At 34.6% G+C, this 19,016-nt stretch overlaps 3 protein-coding genes across 3 annotated transcripts; all 3 read left to right on the top strand.

The window, feature by feature from the left end:
• Positions 1 to 243: 243 nt before the first annotated feature.
• LOC110714285 (sucrose transport protein SUC1-like) lies at positions 244 to 3,334 on the top strand. The gene is made up of 6 exons (XM_021892788.1): positions 244 to 1,089; positions 1,501 to 1,953; positions 2,073 to 2,378; positions 2,498 to 2,561; positions 2,666 to 2,709; positions 2,851 to 3,334. The coding sequence occupies exons 1-6, from the start codon at positions 640 to 642 to the stop codon at positions 2,992 to 2,994; spliced, it is 1,461 nt and encodes a 486-aa protein (XP_021748480.1). The 5' UTR covers positions 244 to 639; the 3' UTR covers positions 2,995 to 3,334.
• Positions 3,335 to 4,008: 674 nt separating this feature from the next.
• On the top strand, positions 4,009 to 12,820 carry LOC110713931 (embryogenesis-associated protein EMB8-like). Its single transcript, XM_021892383.1, has 14 exons — positions 4,009 to 4,618; positions 4,705 to 4,794; positions 5,701 to 5,762; positions 6,314 to 6,414; positions 6,695 to 6,784; positions 8,668 to 8,790; positions 9,623 to 9,700; positions 10,021 to 10,106; positions 10,241 to 10,289; positions 11,209 to 11,265; positions 11,371 to 11,501; positions 11,584 to 11,667; positions 12,093 to 12,162; positions 12,243 to 12,820. Exons 1-14 carry the CDS (start codon positions 4,356 to 4,358, stop codon positions 12,690 to 12,692), a joined length of 1,734 nt encoding a protein of 577 aa, XP_021748075.1. The 5' UTR covers positions 4,009 to 4,355; the 3' UTR covers positions 12,693 to 12,820.
• A 447-nt stretch (positions 12,821 to 13,267) lies between these two features.
• Positions 13,268 to 17,958, top strand: LOC110713932 (scarecrow-like protein 21). The gene has a single exon (XM_021892384.1). It carries the CDS (start codon positions 16,523 to 16,525, stop codon positions 17,885 to 17,887), a length of 1,365 nt encoding a protein of 454 aa, XP_021748076.1. The 5' UTR covers positions 13,268 to 16,522; the 3' UTR covers positions 17,888 to 17,958.
• The last annotated feature ends 1,058 nt before the right edge of the window (positions 17,959 to 19,016 follow it).

The following is a 19,016-nucleotide window of genomic DNA, read 5'->3' as shown; positions in this document are numbered from 1 at the left end:
ATGTGAGTATTAAAAGTGGGAGTTTGTTTGCAATCATAGTGTGATGGAATTATTAATAGAAATCTTCACCCCCTAAAAATTAAATGTTTATCCAAATGACACCTCAACAAAACCCAAACAAAATAGTGGTTCAAAGTAGAAAAAAATGTAACACTCCTATAAAAATGGATTAGTTACAAGTTTACCTAGTGAAAATAATTTCTAAAATAAGATAATGTTAGTTTCACTCCTCTTTAAATAGAAACCATGTGAGTTTAATTAATCCAACTAATTGTTATCTATTTTCAGTACTTAGATGCCCGTGTTTATCTCCATTATCACTTATTTTCACTATTATATATTCGCCTTAATTCTCTTTAACTTGACACAATTCAATTAAAAACAACATTGTTAATATCACAATTCATTACATTCTCTATTCCTCATCTAAATAACATTAAATCTATGAAAGATTTCCCATATACAAGTTGCGCCACATACATCAATTTACAACATCTAGATTAAGTATAGCCAGCTAATAACTAACCAATACTTGTGTGCATTCAATTTGTATCATACAAAATTACAACCTATATAGTTTCATTTTAAGAAAATTTATTTTTGATTATTACCAAGTAAAATCAAATTAGCTTGGTTAAAATGAGTTCATCAGATGAGCCACAAGCTGTTGAAAAACACATGCCAACTGAACCAACACCCATATGGAAGCTCATAGCTGTGGCATCCATCGCGGCCGGGGTGCAATTTGGATGGGCACTACAACTCTCACTTCTCACCCCTTACGTCCAACTTCTTGGTGTTACACATACAATGTCATCCTTAATATGGCTATGTGGTCCGGTTTCCGGTATTGTCGTTCAACCTACGGTTGGGTACACTAGTGATCGTTGTACCTCGAGGTTTGGACGTCGAAAGCCTTTTATTACTATTGGTACCACGTTGATCTGTCTTGCTGTGTTGTTGATTGGGTTCGCAGCTGACGTAGGCTATAGTTTTGGTGACAACCTTCAGAAGAAGACTAAGCCTAGAGCTGTTGTTCTTTTTGTTATTGGCTTTTGGATCCTTGACATTGCCAATAATATGGTTCAGGTTAGTCATTACAAAATTTTCTATTATCAAATTTAATGTCAAATTTTATTTTATTTTATTCCTGATCATAAAGTTATCAAAATCTAAATTCTAAAGGTTTTCATAATCAAACATGCTAGATCACATTTGACATGATTGATAAATTTATGATCATTTATTAAGTATCATTAACATTTCAATATAAATTTCTAATAGATCTTATTAATTTGATACTAATTGTTCAGATTTCAGAATATTAACCCAATGAGTAATTTACCTAGACGAAACACATCAATTGATTAATAAAATATATATATTAATCTGAGTTGGAATGCGCTATTTTAACTTATTTTACATTAACAAAAAAAAAATGAGTATGTGTCTAGTACGCAATATTATGATTAATAATGTGTATTGAAATGACTATTGCAGGATCCAAGTAGAGCATTCTTGGCAGATTTATCAAAACATGATCATAGAAAGATGAGAATGGCAAATGGTTTCTTCTCATTTTTCATGGCAGTAGGCAACGTCTTAGGGTACGCGGCAGGATCAGCCTCAGGCTTGTACAAATTCCTCCCTTTTACAAAGACGACCGCCTGTGACACATATTGTGCAAACCTCAAAACATGCTTCTTAATTGATATCGTTCTACTCGTAGCTGTAGTTGTGATTGCTCTTGTTGCGGTGAAGGAGCCTCCGGTTGAAAGAATTTTTGATGATGAAACCCCATTTTTCATCCAAGTTAAAACCACCTTTAAGAGTCTTGGAAAGTCTATGTGGTGCCTTTTCATTGTTACCGCCATTAATTGGATTGCTTGGTTCCCCTTCTTGATGTTTAACACCGATTGGGTTGGTCTTGAGATCTATGGTGGTAATCCACAGGTAAATTTAATATTCCGACTTTAGTTATACCACAAGTACATCTTTTTAAGGATACATATTATAATATAACACGTAAAACATTTGTGTAACGTTACATTGGCGCATTGTTATATATGCAGGGAAATCCCGGCGAAAAAAGATTATATGACATGGGAGTAAGGACAGGAGCATTAGGACTAATGTTGACAGCATTGTCACTAGGATGCATGTCACTTTGCATAGATCCATTGTCAAAATTATTAGGGGGTGTTAGATATACATGGGGTCTAGTCAATTTTATCTTGGCTGCTTCTTTAGCTGGTACACTACCACTGACTAAAATGGCTGAAAAAGCTAGAAGGCATAAGCCTCTTCATGCTGCTCCTTCTCCTAGCATCAAGAGTGGTACTTTAGCCCTCTTCGCCGCCACTGGTATTCCACAAGCAGTAAGTATTACTCCCTCTGCCCATAAAAACACTCTATATCATTTAGCTTGACTAAGTATATATTGCATACTCTCTCTGTCTTGAAATATTAAACTTTTTACATCTTAACTTTGTAACAGGCTACCTATAGTATTCCATTTGCATTGGCATCCATGTACTCATCTGACAACGGTGCTGGCCATGGTAAATTTAATTTCCTTGTCTTCTATATTTTCATAAAAAAACATCAATGAATTGAACGAATATATAACTTGGGGCTAATCTTGTTAATTTCATTTATTTTTCAGGACTTTCACTAGGATTGATGAATTTGGCAATTTGTGTACCACAGGCAAGTTACAATAAGCCCATAACCCTTAAACATATATCAATTTTGATAACGAGTGCCTACATTTGTTGCATACAAAATCTATACTCGTAGTATACAAGACCTACTAAAGCTGGACTAACTCGAAATTTCTACCTATTGCAGATGTTCGTGTCATTAATAAGTGGACCATGGGATAAAATATTTGGAGGAGGGAACTTACCTGCGTTTCTACTTGGCGCAGTATCAGCAGTGATCAGTGGAGTCTTAGCTCTAACTATCATACCTCCAACAGCCGGCAATGCATGATACATCCACTTTTTTTTTCATTTTTATTTTTATTCTTTTCTGGTTTAGTCCATTTTGCAATCCCTAATTAGGGTGGGGGTAATTCTCTCCTCTAGTGGGGTAAATTTATTCACAAGGCAAAGTTACTTTTAACTGTGTACTGTAGAATCACGTACACAAACAATTTTTGTTTGTACTTGCAACCATTTTAAATATGGTCTTAGCTTGATTACAATAAAATAAAAATAAAAATGATAACTTTTTTTTTTGAGGTTTTAATCAAATTTGAATTGTTCCAATCATTTAAATTAAGTTTTGTACCTTTGATATATTTATTAGTTAGAGTAGTTACTACCTTTTAATCATATTAAGTTTTTGAAAAATAAAGGCTTATCCTTGACATCATTAACAAATGACAAGACAAATGTATTAGAGCAACTAAGTAAGGGTTTCCTTCCAACTACAACTATTATACCAAGATTACCAACACTAAAATACTAAATATTATATTAGATGTGACATTACAAACCTATTGCCCTTTTTTCCAATTTAATCAGCAAGCCGTTCTAATCAACAAAAATACAGTTTTAAAGATAAATCAATGCATTGAAATTGAACAAGTATGCATTAGTTCAAGCAAAATATACATAACTATTGGTTGTAAAACTTGTCATTTGTCATTGTGATACATGGTGTTCTTACTCCAAATTGAGAAGGATTTCAATGTGACCTTGTAGGCATGTGCCTTAAAAGCCATAATTATGTAGCTCCCATCTAAAGTCTCTTAAAATCTTAGAGTTTTTAATATTTGAACTAGAAAGAATGACATTCCATTAGTTTTTCACTAATGATAAAGTCTGAATCAAATAAGGTAGATAATGTAAATGAAATTCGATCACAATTGTAGAAGCACTCAACATCTTTGAAATTCATACTCAATAATCTAAGCATATATTTGACGTGGAGAAAATCACAAAAGGTGAATAATGTAAATGAAATTCGATCTCAAATCTTGACCTCCAATACTGTAACACCAACTTATCTAGCCGACTTATATATAATTTTATATTCTGTAATCCATTGTCACCGTCCATAGAGAATTTCAAGTCCATGAATCATATGTGAATCCAATCAACAATCCCAAATTCAGAAATGAGAATACAGTTACACGTAATTGTCAACCACCCAAACTACCAAAAAAAAAGTGAAATTCAAAAAAAAGGAAATCCACCAAAGCTTTTTTTTGTCTTCATTTGCTTCATTTCCAGTTTCTCATGTCCATCAATTTACTTACTTAACTACTACTATTATTAAATCTGGAATTAGCAATTCCAAATTCCCAATTGCAATTCATTATCCCCAATTTCTAGGGTTCTTCAATCATGGAAAATTCATCCCCAATTTCTAACTTCAATTCTCACTCTCCTTATGAACTAATATTTCAAGCTCTTCTGATGATCCCAATTTCTCACTATTTCATCGGATTTGCGATTATTGTTGCGGTAATTTTGTATAATTTTGTGGAATGGCATTTGATTCGTGACATTTTAACTGGATTTAGAGGTCAACCAATCACCTTAACTTTCAATTCCGAATCCAAACTTTATGAGGGAGTTGTTTCGAAGTGTCGAATTTTACATGGAAGGTTTAATTTTCGATAATTTTGATGATACAATTTAATTAGGTTTTGGTAATTTGTGATTAATTTGTTGTTTTCTTTTTGTTTTGCAGATATTTGGCTACTCCTTGGTTAGCTAGTCCTCATATTCAAACTACTTTTTTGAACTTTTTTGGAAGGCCCCCTGTATTCAATTATAGAAGGTGATTTTTTTTTCTTTTTTTTTTTTAAAAAACATTTATTTTAGGTGTACTAAATGATTGCTAATGATGTTAAAGATGCATTGTTTTGTGTGTTCATTGGTTGAAAGATGCTAGGATCATGGTTTTAGAGTAACAATATTGTTATGAAATTTATGTTGATTAATGTGACAGTATTTTTGTGATGATTATAATTATATATTTATCACACTCTTGGCTTCGTTCCTACCGAGTGAGGACTGAGGAGTCTTATGTACATTTCATTTGTGGAATGATTGTTTGTTAGTTGGGAACTTCATACTTTGTTTTCTTGGTAAATGAGTTGAGTATGATGTTTGTTTCTATTAAGAAACAATTTGAACTGAGGAATAAAGAGATGTCGAGGTCATAATATCTAGAGGTGCGGTCCTCCCTGGAGTTAAGTATGATCAAGAGTGAAAAAAATGTTACAGCATCAAATACATCAAGAAGCTATTGTGTTGAGAAAGATGAATTCAGGCCTAGAATAGATATAAAACTCAACAACTTCCTGTGAAGTGCTGTCTGCTTGTTCGCAGCCTTAATCTTATTCCCTTTACTCCATATAAGTTTTTTTTTTTTTTTTTTTTTTTTTTTTTCTTTTTCTTTTTTTACACTCTAGACATATTAGAGTTTTTTTGTACACTCGACATGTTTCATTGTGTTTTTTTTTTCCTCCAGGATTATTTTATGTTTCTTATATGTTTAAGTGATTTGGTTCTTTCTTACCCCTTCAAAAAAAAAAAAAAAGTAATCTCGTTCTTTTTTTTTTCTCTCTTTTTTTTTGTAACAAGCATACTCTTTCTCCATAGGGTACATGAGACGTATTTTTTTAGCTAAGTTTTGAAGCTTATAATTGCTAATGATTTTCACTTGTCCTTTTAATGTCAGACAAATGTTTCGTTTATCTGATGGTGGAACAGTTGCTCTGGATTGGCTTATGAGTTCTGATGGTAATCATACTAATTTAAAATCCCTGGACTATGTATAATTAGAATCAAAAGAATTTAGTTGAGCTTTGTTTGCCTTGCCAATCTGCCACTCTTTCTCCCTCAGTCCTGTTGTGTTTCTGGATGTCTGATTCCCCTATATTGTTTCCTTTGGATGTTAGTTTGTGCATAAGATGAGATTGTGTTTTCTCTATTGTTCTCCTTCTTGCATGGTTGTTCCACATTTAAGCCTTTTTTGTGGTCTCTGTTCCATCGTCTGTCTCCTTGTGTATGCATGGGGATATGCTGGTTATGTGTGTTTCTGAGAAAGTCCAAAGACATTTTTGTGAGACTAACTTGTTCAAAATCTTCAAATATAGTGTGAGAAAAGTCCTTTTTGATTCTTTTTATTAGTGCTGGAGTTTGGTGATTTAGACTGTAGTGCTTCATGCTTGTACTTTTTATGTACTTGAGTTAGCCCACTCTGCTGATTTCCCTATCTTCTGCATTGTGTTGTATTTCTTGGTGTAAAAGACATGCATATGGGCTGATAATTGTCTCTGTTAATTTTTCAGTGATGGGGCATGCAGTTTACATTGACAATGTTATTCCTAAAGATGATAAGACTCCTATTGTACTTGTAATCCCAGGTCTAACAAGTGATTCTAATTCACCGGTAAGTTGTTTATCATATTTAGCTGGTATTGAAGATGATTTTAATACGATACCTCTTTGGCGGGAGATGTTAGAATTTTTAACTTTTTAATAGTTGTCATACTTGTAAGAAGCATAGCAAATTCTCATGCAATACACTAGAAAACGCATAAACTTATAGATATCATAGATTGTATCTACGTGAACATCTATGATATTTGCCTTCGTAAAACTCCCTTTTTCCAGTTGTTATTATAGTGAAATGATTGATTCATGTTTGCATCTGTTGATGTTTTCCACAGTACCTGAAACATCTTGTGTACAACACTGCAAAATGTGGATGGAATGTTGTTGTAAGCAACCACAGAGGTCTTGGTGGTGTCTCTGTCACTGTGAGTATTGAACAATGTCCCCCCCCCCCCTTTTTTTCCCATGCTAGGATCTTTGATCCACAATCATCTTCCTTTTTTTGCTTTTGTTTTGTTGTTGTTTTTTTTTTTTGTTTTTTTTTAAAATCTCACTTTGTAATTTGAATGGCATTTCAATTTGGAGGATGGTGGTGCTTCTGTATTTGCTTTGTCAGCAATTTGGCAATGATATATAGCTTGAAAGAATTGCTTATAAGAAATTTGGCGGCAATGAATGTGCTTTATAAGAAATTTGGCAAATGGCTTAGAACTTGTGAAAGTGTGATGATAACACCCATTTTCTTTGGTGTAATCCAAAGAATGGGTACTACGTACTAAGCATGATTTTGGCAGTTTTATCTATTTTTTTTAAAAAAATTATATAAAAATTACGAAGTATATTTTTTATGGGGACGAAAAGTGGAAAATTGAGTAAAATAGGTGGTAATTTGAGGTAGCCACATAGCTTAACTGAACTTATTCTTAGCTTCTTAGGACTTTATACACCTATTGTTAGGATTGTTATGGTTCCAAACCAACTCATATGACCCTAGGGGATATCCCACAAATTCATTTCAATTTGGGAAAAATTCTCGAAATTGACTGGAGAGCGTGGATGATAGGCTTCCGTTTAACAAAATTTTAAACTTTTCCAATCCTACAAAGGAATCACGTCGGGTGCTTTGTTTGGACCCCAAGACACCATGGGAGTCTATTTGGGTGGTTAGAACCATCTGTTTTGCCTTTAAATTACCAATTTAACCTTTTACAATTTATGCTTCTTTTCATCAACTCAAGGCCACCCCGAGAATCTATATGACCAACTAGTGGTCAACTATGGTTCCAATCAACGTTATATGACCTTGGGATGCATCCCCTACAATCTCAAGAGTTTTCGACACCGGGTCCTAAAACCTTCAAATTTGGTCCAATTTCATGGATTATAGCCTTCAGTTTGGATAATTTTTTACTTTACCGAGCTCGGTAAGAAAAATGATTTGTGTATTTCCCACGGACCCCGTAATACCTCGGAAGGCCATTTGAGTGGTTGGAACTATCCACTCTGCTCTAAACTGTCAATTTTGTCTTTTATGTACACACATCCCTTAATTAACTCAAGTCACTATGGTCCTTTTTGTGATTGACTTATTTTCACATTTGGTTCCAAACAATCTTATATGAACCCAAGATGCATCCCTTACCATCTCGAAAGTTTTTGACACCAGGAGGTCCGAGACCTTTGAAATTGGTGTGATAGCATGGATTAGCCTTCAGTTTTGGATATTTTTCAATTTGGAGGATGGGTATGGCACAATCATCTTTTGCATATGCAGCTACTTAAATTTGTTTCTCCATTTTGTAAGATGAATGGCATTTTAATTTGGAGGACGGTCATGCTTCTAAACTGGCTTCATAAGCAATTTAGCAATGATATATAGGTTGAAAGAATTGGTCATGGTGGTCTACTATTTCTTGACTTGTATTCGATGTCTTTGTGGATGCTGATTGTAGTATTGAATTGCATGAAGTTAAAAAAGAACGTAATGCTCATGATTTTTGATTCTTTCCTGTTAATGTTGATTTGTTTTAAATGATTCCAGAAACAATAGAACTGATTGGTTAATGGTTACACCCCATATAATGTCAACAAACAATGTTATTTTTTGGTATCTCTGCTGTCTACTTGACTTATTTAATGATCTTGTTGCGTCTGGTGCACGGTCTCACTTTATTTCAATTCTTCTCAACTTGTCTCACTCATTAATGCACTGTTTTAAATGGATCTAGCTGTGCCCTTCCTTTCCCTCTTTTCTTTTGTTTGTGTATATATCTTAATTTTAACTAATACCTGTATGGCATTGTTTCAGTCTGACTGCTTCTATAATGCTGGCTGGACAGATGATGTTCGCATAATCATTCATCATCTACATCGTGAATACCCAAGTGCTCCACTTTTTGTTGTGGGAACCAGCATTGGAGCCAATGTTCTGGTATGTCTGTTTGGAACATTTTGTCAATTGTTATGATTTTTGTACATAGATTTTAGTATTCAAGTGAACTCTTATTTTCTTGATAATTAGAAGCCCCTTAGAAATATGAAGTTTTCTTTGTAAAATAGTCACCTTTATACTTATTATAACAAAACTACCTGTGCTCATACTTTTCTCCTAGGTAAGCAACCTCATTTTTCATGCATAACAAAACCTGATTGGCTTGTATAAACTTTCTGCTTCGTTTATCTCATCTCTGAAAGGTTGCTGACGGTTATTTTGTCATGCAGAACACCTTATGTTGGTGCATCTAATTTTTTTTTTTTTTTTTTATTTTATTTTATTATTATTATTATTTTTTATTTTTATTTTTTGTAAAATAGGTCTATCTCATTGAAATTTGCAATGAGGGTTCATAGTGGCAGAAGTACATCAAATTCATGTTGCTTTCAGCTTGAACCTGCCATTTAGTGTCATCATTATTTGACTGCGTTCAATTGTAAAATTAGGAAGATTATCATAGTTTTAAGGTATCTGATGAGTTATTTCATTCTAAAACATATATGTTTTCCTTTCAACTTTGAAAATTTTGGATGTAAAAAACTTACCTTCTAGACGCATTGAAGATGTTGGAAATATTTGCCTTCTATTTAGTTTATGCTTTATACATCTCTTGTCATATGTCTTTTCCTGTTTTAGCTTTCTTTTTTTTTTTTTAATTTCTTGGTGGATGATAATCATAAGATTTGCTTTGTCATCATTTTTAGGTATCACATTTTACCATGAATCTTATATTCCATTCTAGTATCAATGAGATTTTAAATTATTTCAGGTTAAGTTCCTTGGTGAAGATGGGGAAAACATTCCAATTGCAGGTGCTGTTGCTATTTGCTCTCCTTGGGACCTTTTGGTAAGTTCTTTTTCTTCTATTGTACACATTTTATGTAACAAAACATCATAATTCACTTGGTGGGTAGTTTACTTGCACAAAGTAGAAATGCAACTTTAAGCCTTCCCCAAATCCCAACTTTAAGCCTCCTGGTGGGACAAGCGAGTGTGCCTCTCTCCTATAGTCCTATGTGGTTCTTTAGCTTCATATTATGTGGTTTATTGTCCCTCAATTGTCAATTCCATTGAATAATTTTTCATTGAGTAGCTTCCCCTTACAATATTTACTGCTTATTTTACATCAGTACCTGTTTCTTCACATCTTATTGTGTCCTTGCACAGATTGGAGACCGGTTCATTGGTCGCAGACTTGTCCAGAAATTGTATGACAGAGCTCTTACCATTGGCCTGCAAGGTTATGCACAGTTGTATGTCCTTTTAGCTACTTCAGTGTGATCTAATTATGGTTTAACTTGTGGTTTGATGGTGTCCAAAACATCATGATGATGCATTGCTAAGAGAATATTGAATATTGACTTTGTTCTGCCTGCTGCCTTTGCAGGCATCAACCCCGCTATTCTCGACTTGCTAATTGGGAAGGAATTGTAAAGGTTTGTATTTCCAATGAAATTAATTAAAAATATCTATGGTAGTTTTCATGAGCCTAAGGGATATGATCGTATGAGAGCTATTAGTGTTAGTACCACCTTGTATTATCCAGATTTCAGAGTTATAGTCTTCATCATTAACGTTGAGAATAATATTCTTCATGCATCTCCTCCTCTTGTCTACCCACTGTTTGCTGTTAGCCTGCTGCTCTGCTGATTCTCTTAATTGGCTTGCAAAATTTTGATCAAATATTCGGCTATGATAAACTGTCATCACTCATCACTACCAGAAAGCTTCTCATCTGAGTTCTTTTTCCTTTTTAAAAATTTGTCAAGCAAGGACTTAAGCTTATGCTCTAGTTCACATTTTCCGTATCTCCATGCCTTCATAATATTATAATCAATAGTCATAAGTAATTTATATCTTGACCCCCATACAGATCTAAATCACCCAGTGCCTCTTATGTAGTGGTTTATTATTCCTTGCTATAACTGCTCATCATCATTGTGTGGTGGCAGCAATTAAGCAATGTCTTTTTGCCTCTTATGTAGCAGTTTAATCATTACTTGCATGCTACCAAAAAAGATAGCTTGGCCTCCTATCTTTTCTTTCAAGATTTTGTATGCTTGATTGTTCTTTCCTTCACCAACCATGCATTTGTATCTTCTGGAGTGAATGGTAATTTATTTTTTAGTTTTCCGTACTGTGTAGTTGATCCCAGCTAACAGAGTGGGTTGACCTTGTGTCATAGACACTTTGGTAATTAGTGTCTGCAATAAGTGTGCATCTGGATTTGCTCTTTATTTTGATCATTTGACGGTTTAAAACCCCGGGGAGTAGCTCTATTCAATGGGTTTCCCGATTTTAATGACATAGTTTGTCACTCTTTACTGATAAAATTTCTTTTTGCGTGTATGATAGTCCCGCAGCATCCGAGATTTTGATAATCACGCCACCTGTCTTGTAGGAAAGTATGAGGTAGCATTTTCTGTAGAGTTTATTTCTCTAGTTCTTACGTAATTTTTTACATTACCCCGTCCTTTTGTCTGTCTAGCTACTGAAATCATCCAAACGCGTTCTCAGACTGTCGACACATACTACAGGCGAAATAGCAGTACTAATTATGTGGATAAAGTAGCTGTTCCGCTACTCTGCATTAGTGCTTTGGACGATCCTGTTTGTACCAAGGAAGCCATTCCATGGGACGAATGCAGGTCTTGTCGGCTATCATTCTGCCAATGAGTTTGTGACTCTAGTGGGTTGTAGTGACTTTTTTTGATTTACATGTTTAAACAGGTTAAATAAGAACATTGTTCTAGCAACAGCACAACATGGTGGACATCTTGCTTTCTTTGAAGGAATAACTGCTTCCAGCCTCTGGTATTCAGCTGTTGCTCAATTATTACAATTTAATAATTTTGTACGCTATTGCTGCTTCTGAGAAAATTATGAATTATTTGACTTTGAGACTCTGGTTAGCCAAATCCCACTAGAGCTGCCCCTTTTTCCGGGTGGTGATGTGTAAGTCCTGTATAAGAGTGCATTTACTCCTTTTTGGGCCTCCGTTACATCAGGGAGGGGTATAGGTTTGGAGGAGGCTGTACATGCTGTTAGTTTGTTATGTACAATAAATTTGGAAGTATTGAAAAAGGTCCTTGTGTGTCGCATTAAAGCTGACAGAGGGGGAGATAACAGCGCAAAATTAAAAATGTTATTGGGTTAAGGGAGGGGTGACGTTCATGAGGGATAACTGGATAACATTTAGGCATTGCTTGTAGGCTTGATGAGCTTCTGCATATCTGCAGGTGGGTGAGGGCTGTCACCGAGTTCCTGGGTATCTTACACTCGAGCCCATATATGCATAGACAATATAAGGTGAATTCCTTTTATCTTGGGTTCTTATCTTGTCTATCATACTTTGTTGTTCCATTTCTTATAATTTTGTCTAATTTCAGGTGCAGATTCCTGGCTTAATTCCTCCGTCGGAACCTTCAATAGACCAGAGTCCATATATAAGTGTTGCAGAAGATGGGATGGTTGCTGCTGTGGCCAATGAACCAACAAGAACTGATGAGTTTGAAGATTCCTCCGAGATTATTAAACCAACCATTGCAATGGCTAAGGAGGACCGAGATCAGCAGTTGAGAGAATCAGTCCCAAATGATGTTCCTTCAGAAAGTCAAACCCATGAACAGAAGTCCAGCACCTGCAATGCATCTTGTCACGGTGCAACTTCTCTTATTAAGCGGCGTTTGGAACAGCTTACTCGTCATTCTAAAAAATCTATATGGTTGCTCGCTTATGTGGCAATTGTTACAAGTTGGCCCTTGGTGGGTTCAGCATTCTACTTCTTTTTCAAAAGGAAGATTAAGAACATATCGCCTTCCAGACTACAGAAAAAATAATGACTCAAGCTGGTAACTATTTCCAGAATTCTGTACGTGTCTTAGTGGCTTCTGTAATACCTGCATTTTTAACATGCTGATTACATTTATAAATTTATTTATATACTCTTATTTGCAATATTTCGGTATATCTGATATTTTGTTATTTTGCAATAATAAATCTATCTGTGCAAATGGTTATTTTGTAGCCTGCATTTTCTTATTGCAAGTACTGCAGCATGACAATCTGCATTATGTATCATCAAAATGTACCTGTGTCCTGGCCCCAGCTTACTGTATGTATATACGTAAGGTTGCTGAAATCGGCTTCAACTTTTGTATGGTCTCTCAGATACTCTTTCTCCAGGATATGTCGGCAAACCTACTCTTATCTTTTTGAAGATCATGGTCTCTTTTGGGATTAATCTAAAACATTCGTGGTCTTTAGTGGAAGAGCTGTTTTTAAATTGGATATAGAAAACAATTTTTGGTGTTGACTATAGTTAAACCCCAAAAGTTGCATGATCCATGCTTTACTTAATCAGATTTGATATCCTTTCTTTTATATAATAATTCATCTTTTAGGTTTTTTGGTTTTAAAAATGACTAAAGGTGGTAGATTATTACCTTTTTGAGATTATGGATAGATTGATGGTTTACTTGAGGTATAGAAAAATAATAGCAATTATTAAGTATATAGAAATATATAGATGTAAAATGGTTAGTGACTATGCCCCCTTTTCATATTTATGAAGAAAACGGGCATTCGAAGATTAAGCGAGGTAATTACGCATGCAAGGAAGATCCAGACATAATCCAACAAATTCCTTGGTATGCCGCCATGTCCTGTAAAAGACAAATGTTTAGGTAGGAAAATTGTGAAGGATTGTAGTAGAGATCAAAAGTTGAGGTTGGACAAATGATGTGAGAAACAGAGTTTTCTACCTATTATCTAATAGGTGTACTTATAGAAAATGAGACAATATCCCTTTCACCAAATGAACGAATATACCGAACCTATGTAGAGAAAAGCCACTAAATGTGGCTTTACAGTTACAGGATCAGTTTTCAATTGCCAACAGATTTGTCCTTTGACTTTTTCGAATGAAGTTGAGGCAGTTGTGATGGATGTGATATGTTTTTCCATGTAAAGATTCCTCCTTTTCGGTGTCGTCATCATAATTTTGAATTTAATTATTATAATCAGCTGGGTTCAGGGTTTAGGATTCATACTAAATGTGTTTAAATCATTTCATTGTAGCAGACTTGACTATATATGTTCTGATACTTTCCTTGAAAACAGAAGGCATGTCTTTCTAACTCTGTTGTTTTGCATTCAGTAAAAAATATGTTTCACAGCTTCCTTTTCATTATAAAAGGATTGATTAGAAGATGCTTCCTGATGTTTGTTAGTGACTGTCAAAATATTGGTTAGAAGATTCCTGATATGTTAGTGACTGTCGAAAAGTAATTTAAGTTGATTTTGGATTCAATTATGCTTGATTTATTATCAAATCACAGCCTTTAGGATTCTGATTATTTCTAATGGTTATGCTGATCTAATGTGAATGACTTTGTAGTACTTTGAGTTAACTATGTTTGTCTGCAGATTGTTAGATGATGCTCTCCTGATATTTAGTAAATATTTGTTTCAGTCAGTGAAAATCAGTAACTGCATACAAAACAAGGCGAACAGGTAAAATAGTTAAATATTTGGTTTAGTCGTAATTGGGTGGAGAGAACATGGCCGAACTTCTGAAATTGTAAATAATCATTACTGGTTTTTTGACTTGGTCATCTTTGGAATCAAAATATTTCTTCTTAGTTTGATACTTCATGCTGTGCTGCATGTTGTTATTTTAAATGGTATCCTGATGCCCTTTGAATTGCTCCAACCTTCCTAAGATCCAGAAAAAGATGCTGTTTATCAGCTACTCTTTCATAGTACAATATTTTTTAAGGTATCTCAGGTACTCTTTGGAGGAGTACAATCAGTAAATTTTGATACTTCTGACCTGAATATCCTCCTCCTCCACTGTGGAAGAGCTATATATTTACCCAATCTTAGTAAAGTGACAGTTTTGTGTTTAATGATGTAGGCAGTCCATCATATAATTACTAAATTATACACTATTATTGGAGAACTGAAAGTTGACTTTTCTTCCCCTCATTTCCATTGGTCACTAAGAGTGATTGTGTATCATTAAGATTTTAGACTTCTATTTTATTTTTGTTATGAATGTATACTGTGTTCTTAATTGTTCAAACTTTGTTGAAGAATATGTAAGAAAACTTTGAATAAATTGTAGATAATTTCAATTACAGTCATTATCTGGTGCAGGAGCTGACACCTAATTCCTCCTTATATCTTAATTATCTTAAAATATGGTTTAATCATTCTCTCTTGCTATTAAGGGGCAAAACTAAACTACAATAATGTCCTCTTAATATGAGACATATTGTAATTGCTTAGGGCTAATGACCTCGATGTATATATGTCGCTTTGAAGGCCATATGACCCTTTCAGACTCTTTCCAATGAATATAGACACTATATGCTTATCTTGTACGCTCAGAAGTATATTTCTTAATTACTTTACAGTCATCTCTTTACTCTGTCCATTTCCTGTGTATCAAAGAATGCAGATTTTCTGATTTTAAAACATAATAGACACTGAATCACGAATACATTTAACTATTTGCCCTTCTATAGCTTATTGTGAATACTGAATAGAGGTTAGGTGTTTCGTTTCAGGTTAAGGGTAAATTGAAACAACTCATCTCATATTTTAGGATAGGTTGTGTAAATTTGACCCCATACTTAGACATATCAGGACTATCAGGGCAGAGATATTGATTTTTTCTGTTTACTCTTAATAGTCTTAAATGCTTTAAAATTTACCATCTGTTATGTTTTCACCAATACGAAGTATCTGTTACTGACTTTTTTATACTTAACTATTTTCTCATAACCTGTTCTGTTGAAGCATATAAATTGAAAGATGCATGCACTTAATCATTTGTGTCCATTTTTTTTTAAGTAGACTTTTTGGTTTGATATTCTTTCTTTGCCTTGTGAAGGCGTGTGTGATTCCCAATCATCAACATAATATAATGCAGAAAATCTGATTCTGAATGTTAGCTCTGAGTGCCTATACAGTGACCATTGTCTGAGTAATTTTATAAGTTAGACTGTCTTTGCTGGTTGAATTAAACAATTCTTGAATACTTAATTTGCAAGAATCTGTTTGAGATTTGATATCCGCTGATTGATTATCTTTAGCGTCATATCACGGTGGTTGAGTATTTTAATCATCATTTTTTGGAACGACTTGTGTATTTTTATTAGCAAATCTAGGCAGTATTTGTAGGCAAATGTTGCAAATCTCAGAGACAGGTAGGTAAGGTTCAACACTTTTCTTGCTGTTTGTCCTTTATAAGTGCACTTCTTGCTTTTCTGAGCTACCAAAAGACTAGTAAATAAGACCCTTCGCGCATTGCACACTGGCCCTTTCAGGTATTGTTTATACTAATTGGAAGGGCTTAGCTGTTCAGTGAACCTAAATTCTAAGAGAAGGAATCAGTATAGATTATAGATACTCTTCCTATATATTATTGCTTTTGGTGACCTCACTAACCTGAAACGTAAAACAAAAAGCAGGGTCTCTAATTATTTATAGATTCTCCTTGTCCTTGTTGCTACTCTAAAGAATTTGTGTTGGGTTATTCCATTCTGCTTTCAATTCTCTCTTCATTACTTTTAAACATTTCATTGTTATTCCTCGTTCTTTGAGCTTTCTTAAGTCTGCTTTCTTCTGTAGTCCTGTGTCTGTTATTACAGAAACCATTACGATGAATGAAGAGGTTTTGAGCCTTAGCTTAGCCACTGTCGGTCACTCTGACCATGTTGAGAGGGAACTGAAGAGGAGGAGGATCGATGATTCACATTCTCTGACAAATTCAGTTGAAGACTGGGAGGAAAAGATTTTCAGGCTGCTTGAAGAGAGACAGAGAATGTTGAACATTGAGCAAAGAGGAAAAGATGTTCAAGAAGGTTCCGGTATTCATCTGATTCATTTGCTGCTCGTAGCAGCCACATTGATCAAAGATAATAATGTCAGCTCTGCTGCTGATAATGTGATGGAGCTCTATCGATATGTGTCAGTAACTGGTGATTCAGGGCAAAGGGTTGCTGCTTATTTTGCTGATGGGTTGGCTGCAAGGCTTTTAACCCAGAAATCTGCATTCTATAATATGGTAATGAGCAAACCAACACCTGCAGACGAGTTCATGGCTTTTACTCATATGTACAGAGTTTCTCCTTTTTATCAGTTTGCTCATTTTACTGCCAATCAGGCCATAATTGAAGCATTCGAGGGGGAGGAAGAAAATAATAACTGGGCGTTACATGTGATTGATTTTGACATCTCACATGGGTTTCAATGGCCTTCTCTTATGCAGTCTCTCTCTGAGATGGCTACTGCTTCAAACCGGTTAGTATCACTTCGTATTACAGGTCTTGCAAGAAGCTTGGAAGAGCTGATTGACACCGAGAATAGATTGATAAGCTTCTCTAAGGGGTTTCAGAATATAGCTTTTGAATTTCATGGGTTGTTAAGAGGATCAAAGCTCGTCAACCTTGAAAGAAGAGAAAACGAAACAGTTGCAGTAAATATGGTTTTTCACCTCAGTAGCTTGAGTGATATCTTAAAGATTTCAGAAACCATGACAGCCATACACTCTCTAAACCCTTCAATAGTAGTTTTAGTAGAAAGAGAAGGAAGTCAGAACAGTTGTGGTATCCTCCCAAATTACGTCGATTCTTTGCATTATTATGCTGCAATGTTCGACTCCTTGGATGATTGTCTACCTCTAGAGAGTGCCGAGAGACTGAACATAGAGAAGAACCATCTCGGGAGAGAGATCAAAGATCTGATAGCTTCCGAGGATGAAGTGAAGTGTTCAAGATTTGAGATAATGGAGACATGGAAAGGAAGGATGACAAGTCATGGGTTTTCAGGAATTGAACTGAGCTCGAAAGCAACAATTCAAGCGAAACTTCTGTTGAAAATGGGGTGCCATTATCATCCTCATTTCGAAGGGAACTCTGGTGGTGGCGGTGGTTTCAGAATTTACGAAAGGGATTGTGGGAGGAGTATTTCTCTAGGCTGGCAAGATAGATTCCTTATAACAGCCTCTGCTTGGCGTTGTATATGATTCATTTTTTTCTTGTAGAGCTATTCATTATACAGTATTTGTGAACAATGTCGAAACGAGTTTGAACGCAATGATTTGGTTTTAATTAAATCTAGTTCACATTCTCAATTAGCTGTTGTTTCATCCTGCTTCCATCAGACATGATGCACGAATAGAAGTGTATTAGTGTTAAGGTAATGCTATTATAAAATTATTACAGATTTAATAAGACTTTGAATTTTTGTTAATTGATGATAGGATTACTACCAAAAGATGGAGCGTGTTGGAGGGAGGAAAAGAGGGGGGATGAATCCATATAATATGGTGTCTCAGACATGGGTTTAAAACTATTGTTTTAAAGTCTTCAAAAAAAACTAGTGTTAAAAATTGCAACATGGTTCTCAATATTGGATTTATGGCTTTAAAAACATTTGAGATGTAATGAGTTGTTTCCAACATCTACTAAGTACTAAACCCTCCATCATGAATTTCTTATGGTCATTTTAACTCTCCTTGGTAGTGATCACAAATCAATAAAATCATTGATTGTATATTTATCTCATTCGATGCATTGTTTGTATATGAGACTTTTAAAAGAGTATGTGTGTGGTGAAAAAAAAAACTATTGCCCTTGTCAAAAAATTAGCACCAGTGAATGTACATAGCATTTGCTCGAATCATTTCTCAAAGTTTGTACACATAAGTTATGATCGAGTTATTCAGCACCCTATTATATAAATCCAAATGTGTGCCACTTACACATTCATGGCACTAAACCCTTACTACTACTGGAAAATGTTTCATTCTTTGCTCATTTTATATCCCAATACTGCATTATAATACATATTCATCCATATTTCACGGCTATTTGATGAAGAAAAATCAACCTATATGTCCACAATAACTTATTGACGTGTATAATTGATGATCCTCAATTCTTCATATAATTATGTGTAACGCCATGATCTTAAGCAATGATAAATCTAGCTCTAATCAGTAACTTTTTTATATTAAGATGTGCATTACTATGGGGCTATTGGCTATATGAAAATTTTCTTATAGATTACGAGAAGACCACCTTAGAGTAAAAGGATTATAAAAATTACAAATGTATATTCTACTAATCTCTGTTAGAAAACATGGACTCAAG

The sequence above is a fragment of the Chenopodium quinoa genome, unplaced genomic scaffold (assembly GCF_001683475.1).
Source record: "Chenopodium quinoa cultivar QQ74 unplaced genomic scaffold, ASM168347v1, whole genome shotgun sequence".
Classification (NCBI taxonomy): domain Eukaryota; kingdom Viridiplantae; phylum Streptophyta; class Magnoliopsida; order Caryophyllales; family Amaranthaceae; genus Chenopodium; species Chenopodium quinoa.
Note: the sequence above shows the minus strand (reverse complement) of the source record. Positions and strands in the feature narration are given on the sequence as shown.

What these genes read in the sequence shown, in the direction of transcription:
- LOC110714285 (XM_021892788.1), top strand. Translation starts at nt 640, where the DNA reads ATGAGTTCATCAGATGAGCCACAAGCTGTTGAAAAACACATGCCAACT. An exon ending in TCTATGGTGGTAATCCACAG is followed by an intron (nt 1,954 to 2,072) that starts GTAAATTTAATA and finishes TTATATATGCAG; the next exon opens with GGAAATCCCGGCGAAAAAAG. An exon ending in CCACTGGTATTCCACAAGCA is followed by an intron (nt 2,379 to 2,497) that starts GTAAGTATTACT and finishes ACTTTGTAACAG; the next exon opens with GCTACCTATAGTATTCCATT.
- LOC110713931 (XM_021892383.1), top strand. Translation starts at nt 4,356, where the DNA reads ATGGAAAATTCATCCCCAATTTCTAACTTCAATTCTCACTCTCCTTAT. An exon ending in TGTCGAATTTTACATGGAAG is followed by an intron (nt 4,619 to 4,704) that starts GTTTAATTTTCG and finishes TTTGTTTTGCAG; the next exon opens with ATATTTGGCTACTCCTTGGT. An exon ending in CCTGTATTCAATTATAGAAG is followed by an intron (nt 4,795 to 5,700) that starts GTGATTTTTTTT and finishes TTTTAATGTCAG; the next exon opens with ACAAATGTTTCGTTTATCTG.
- LOC110713932 (XM_021892384.1), top strand. Translation starts at nt 16,523, where the DNA reads ATGAATGAAGAGGTTTTGAGCCTTAGCTTAGCCACTGTCGGTCACTCT.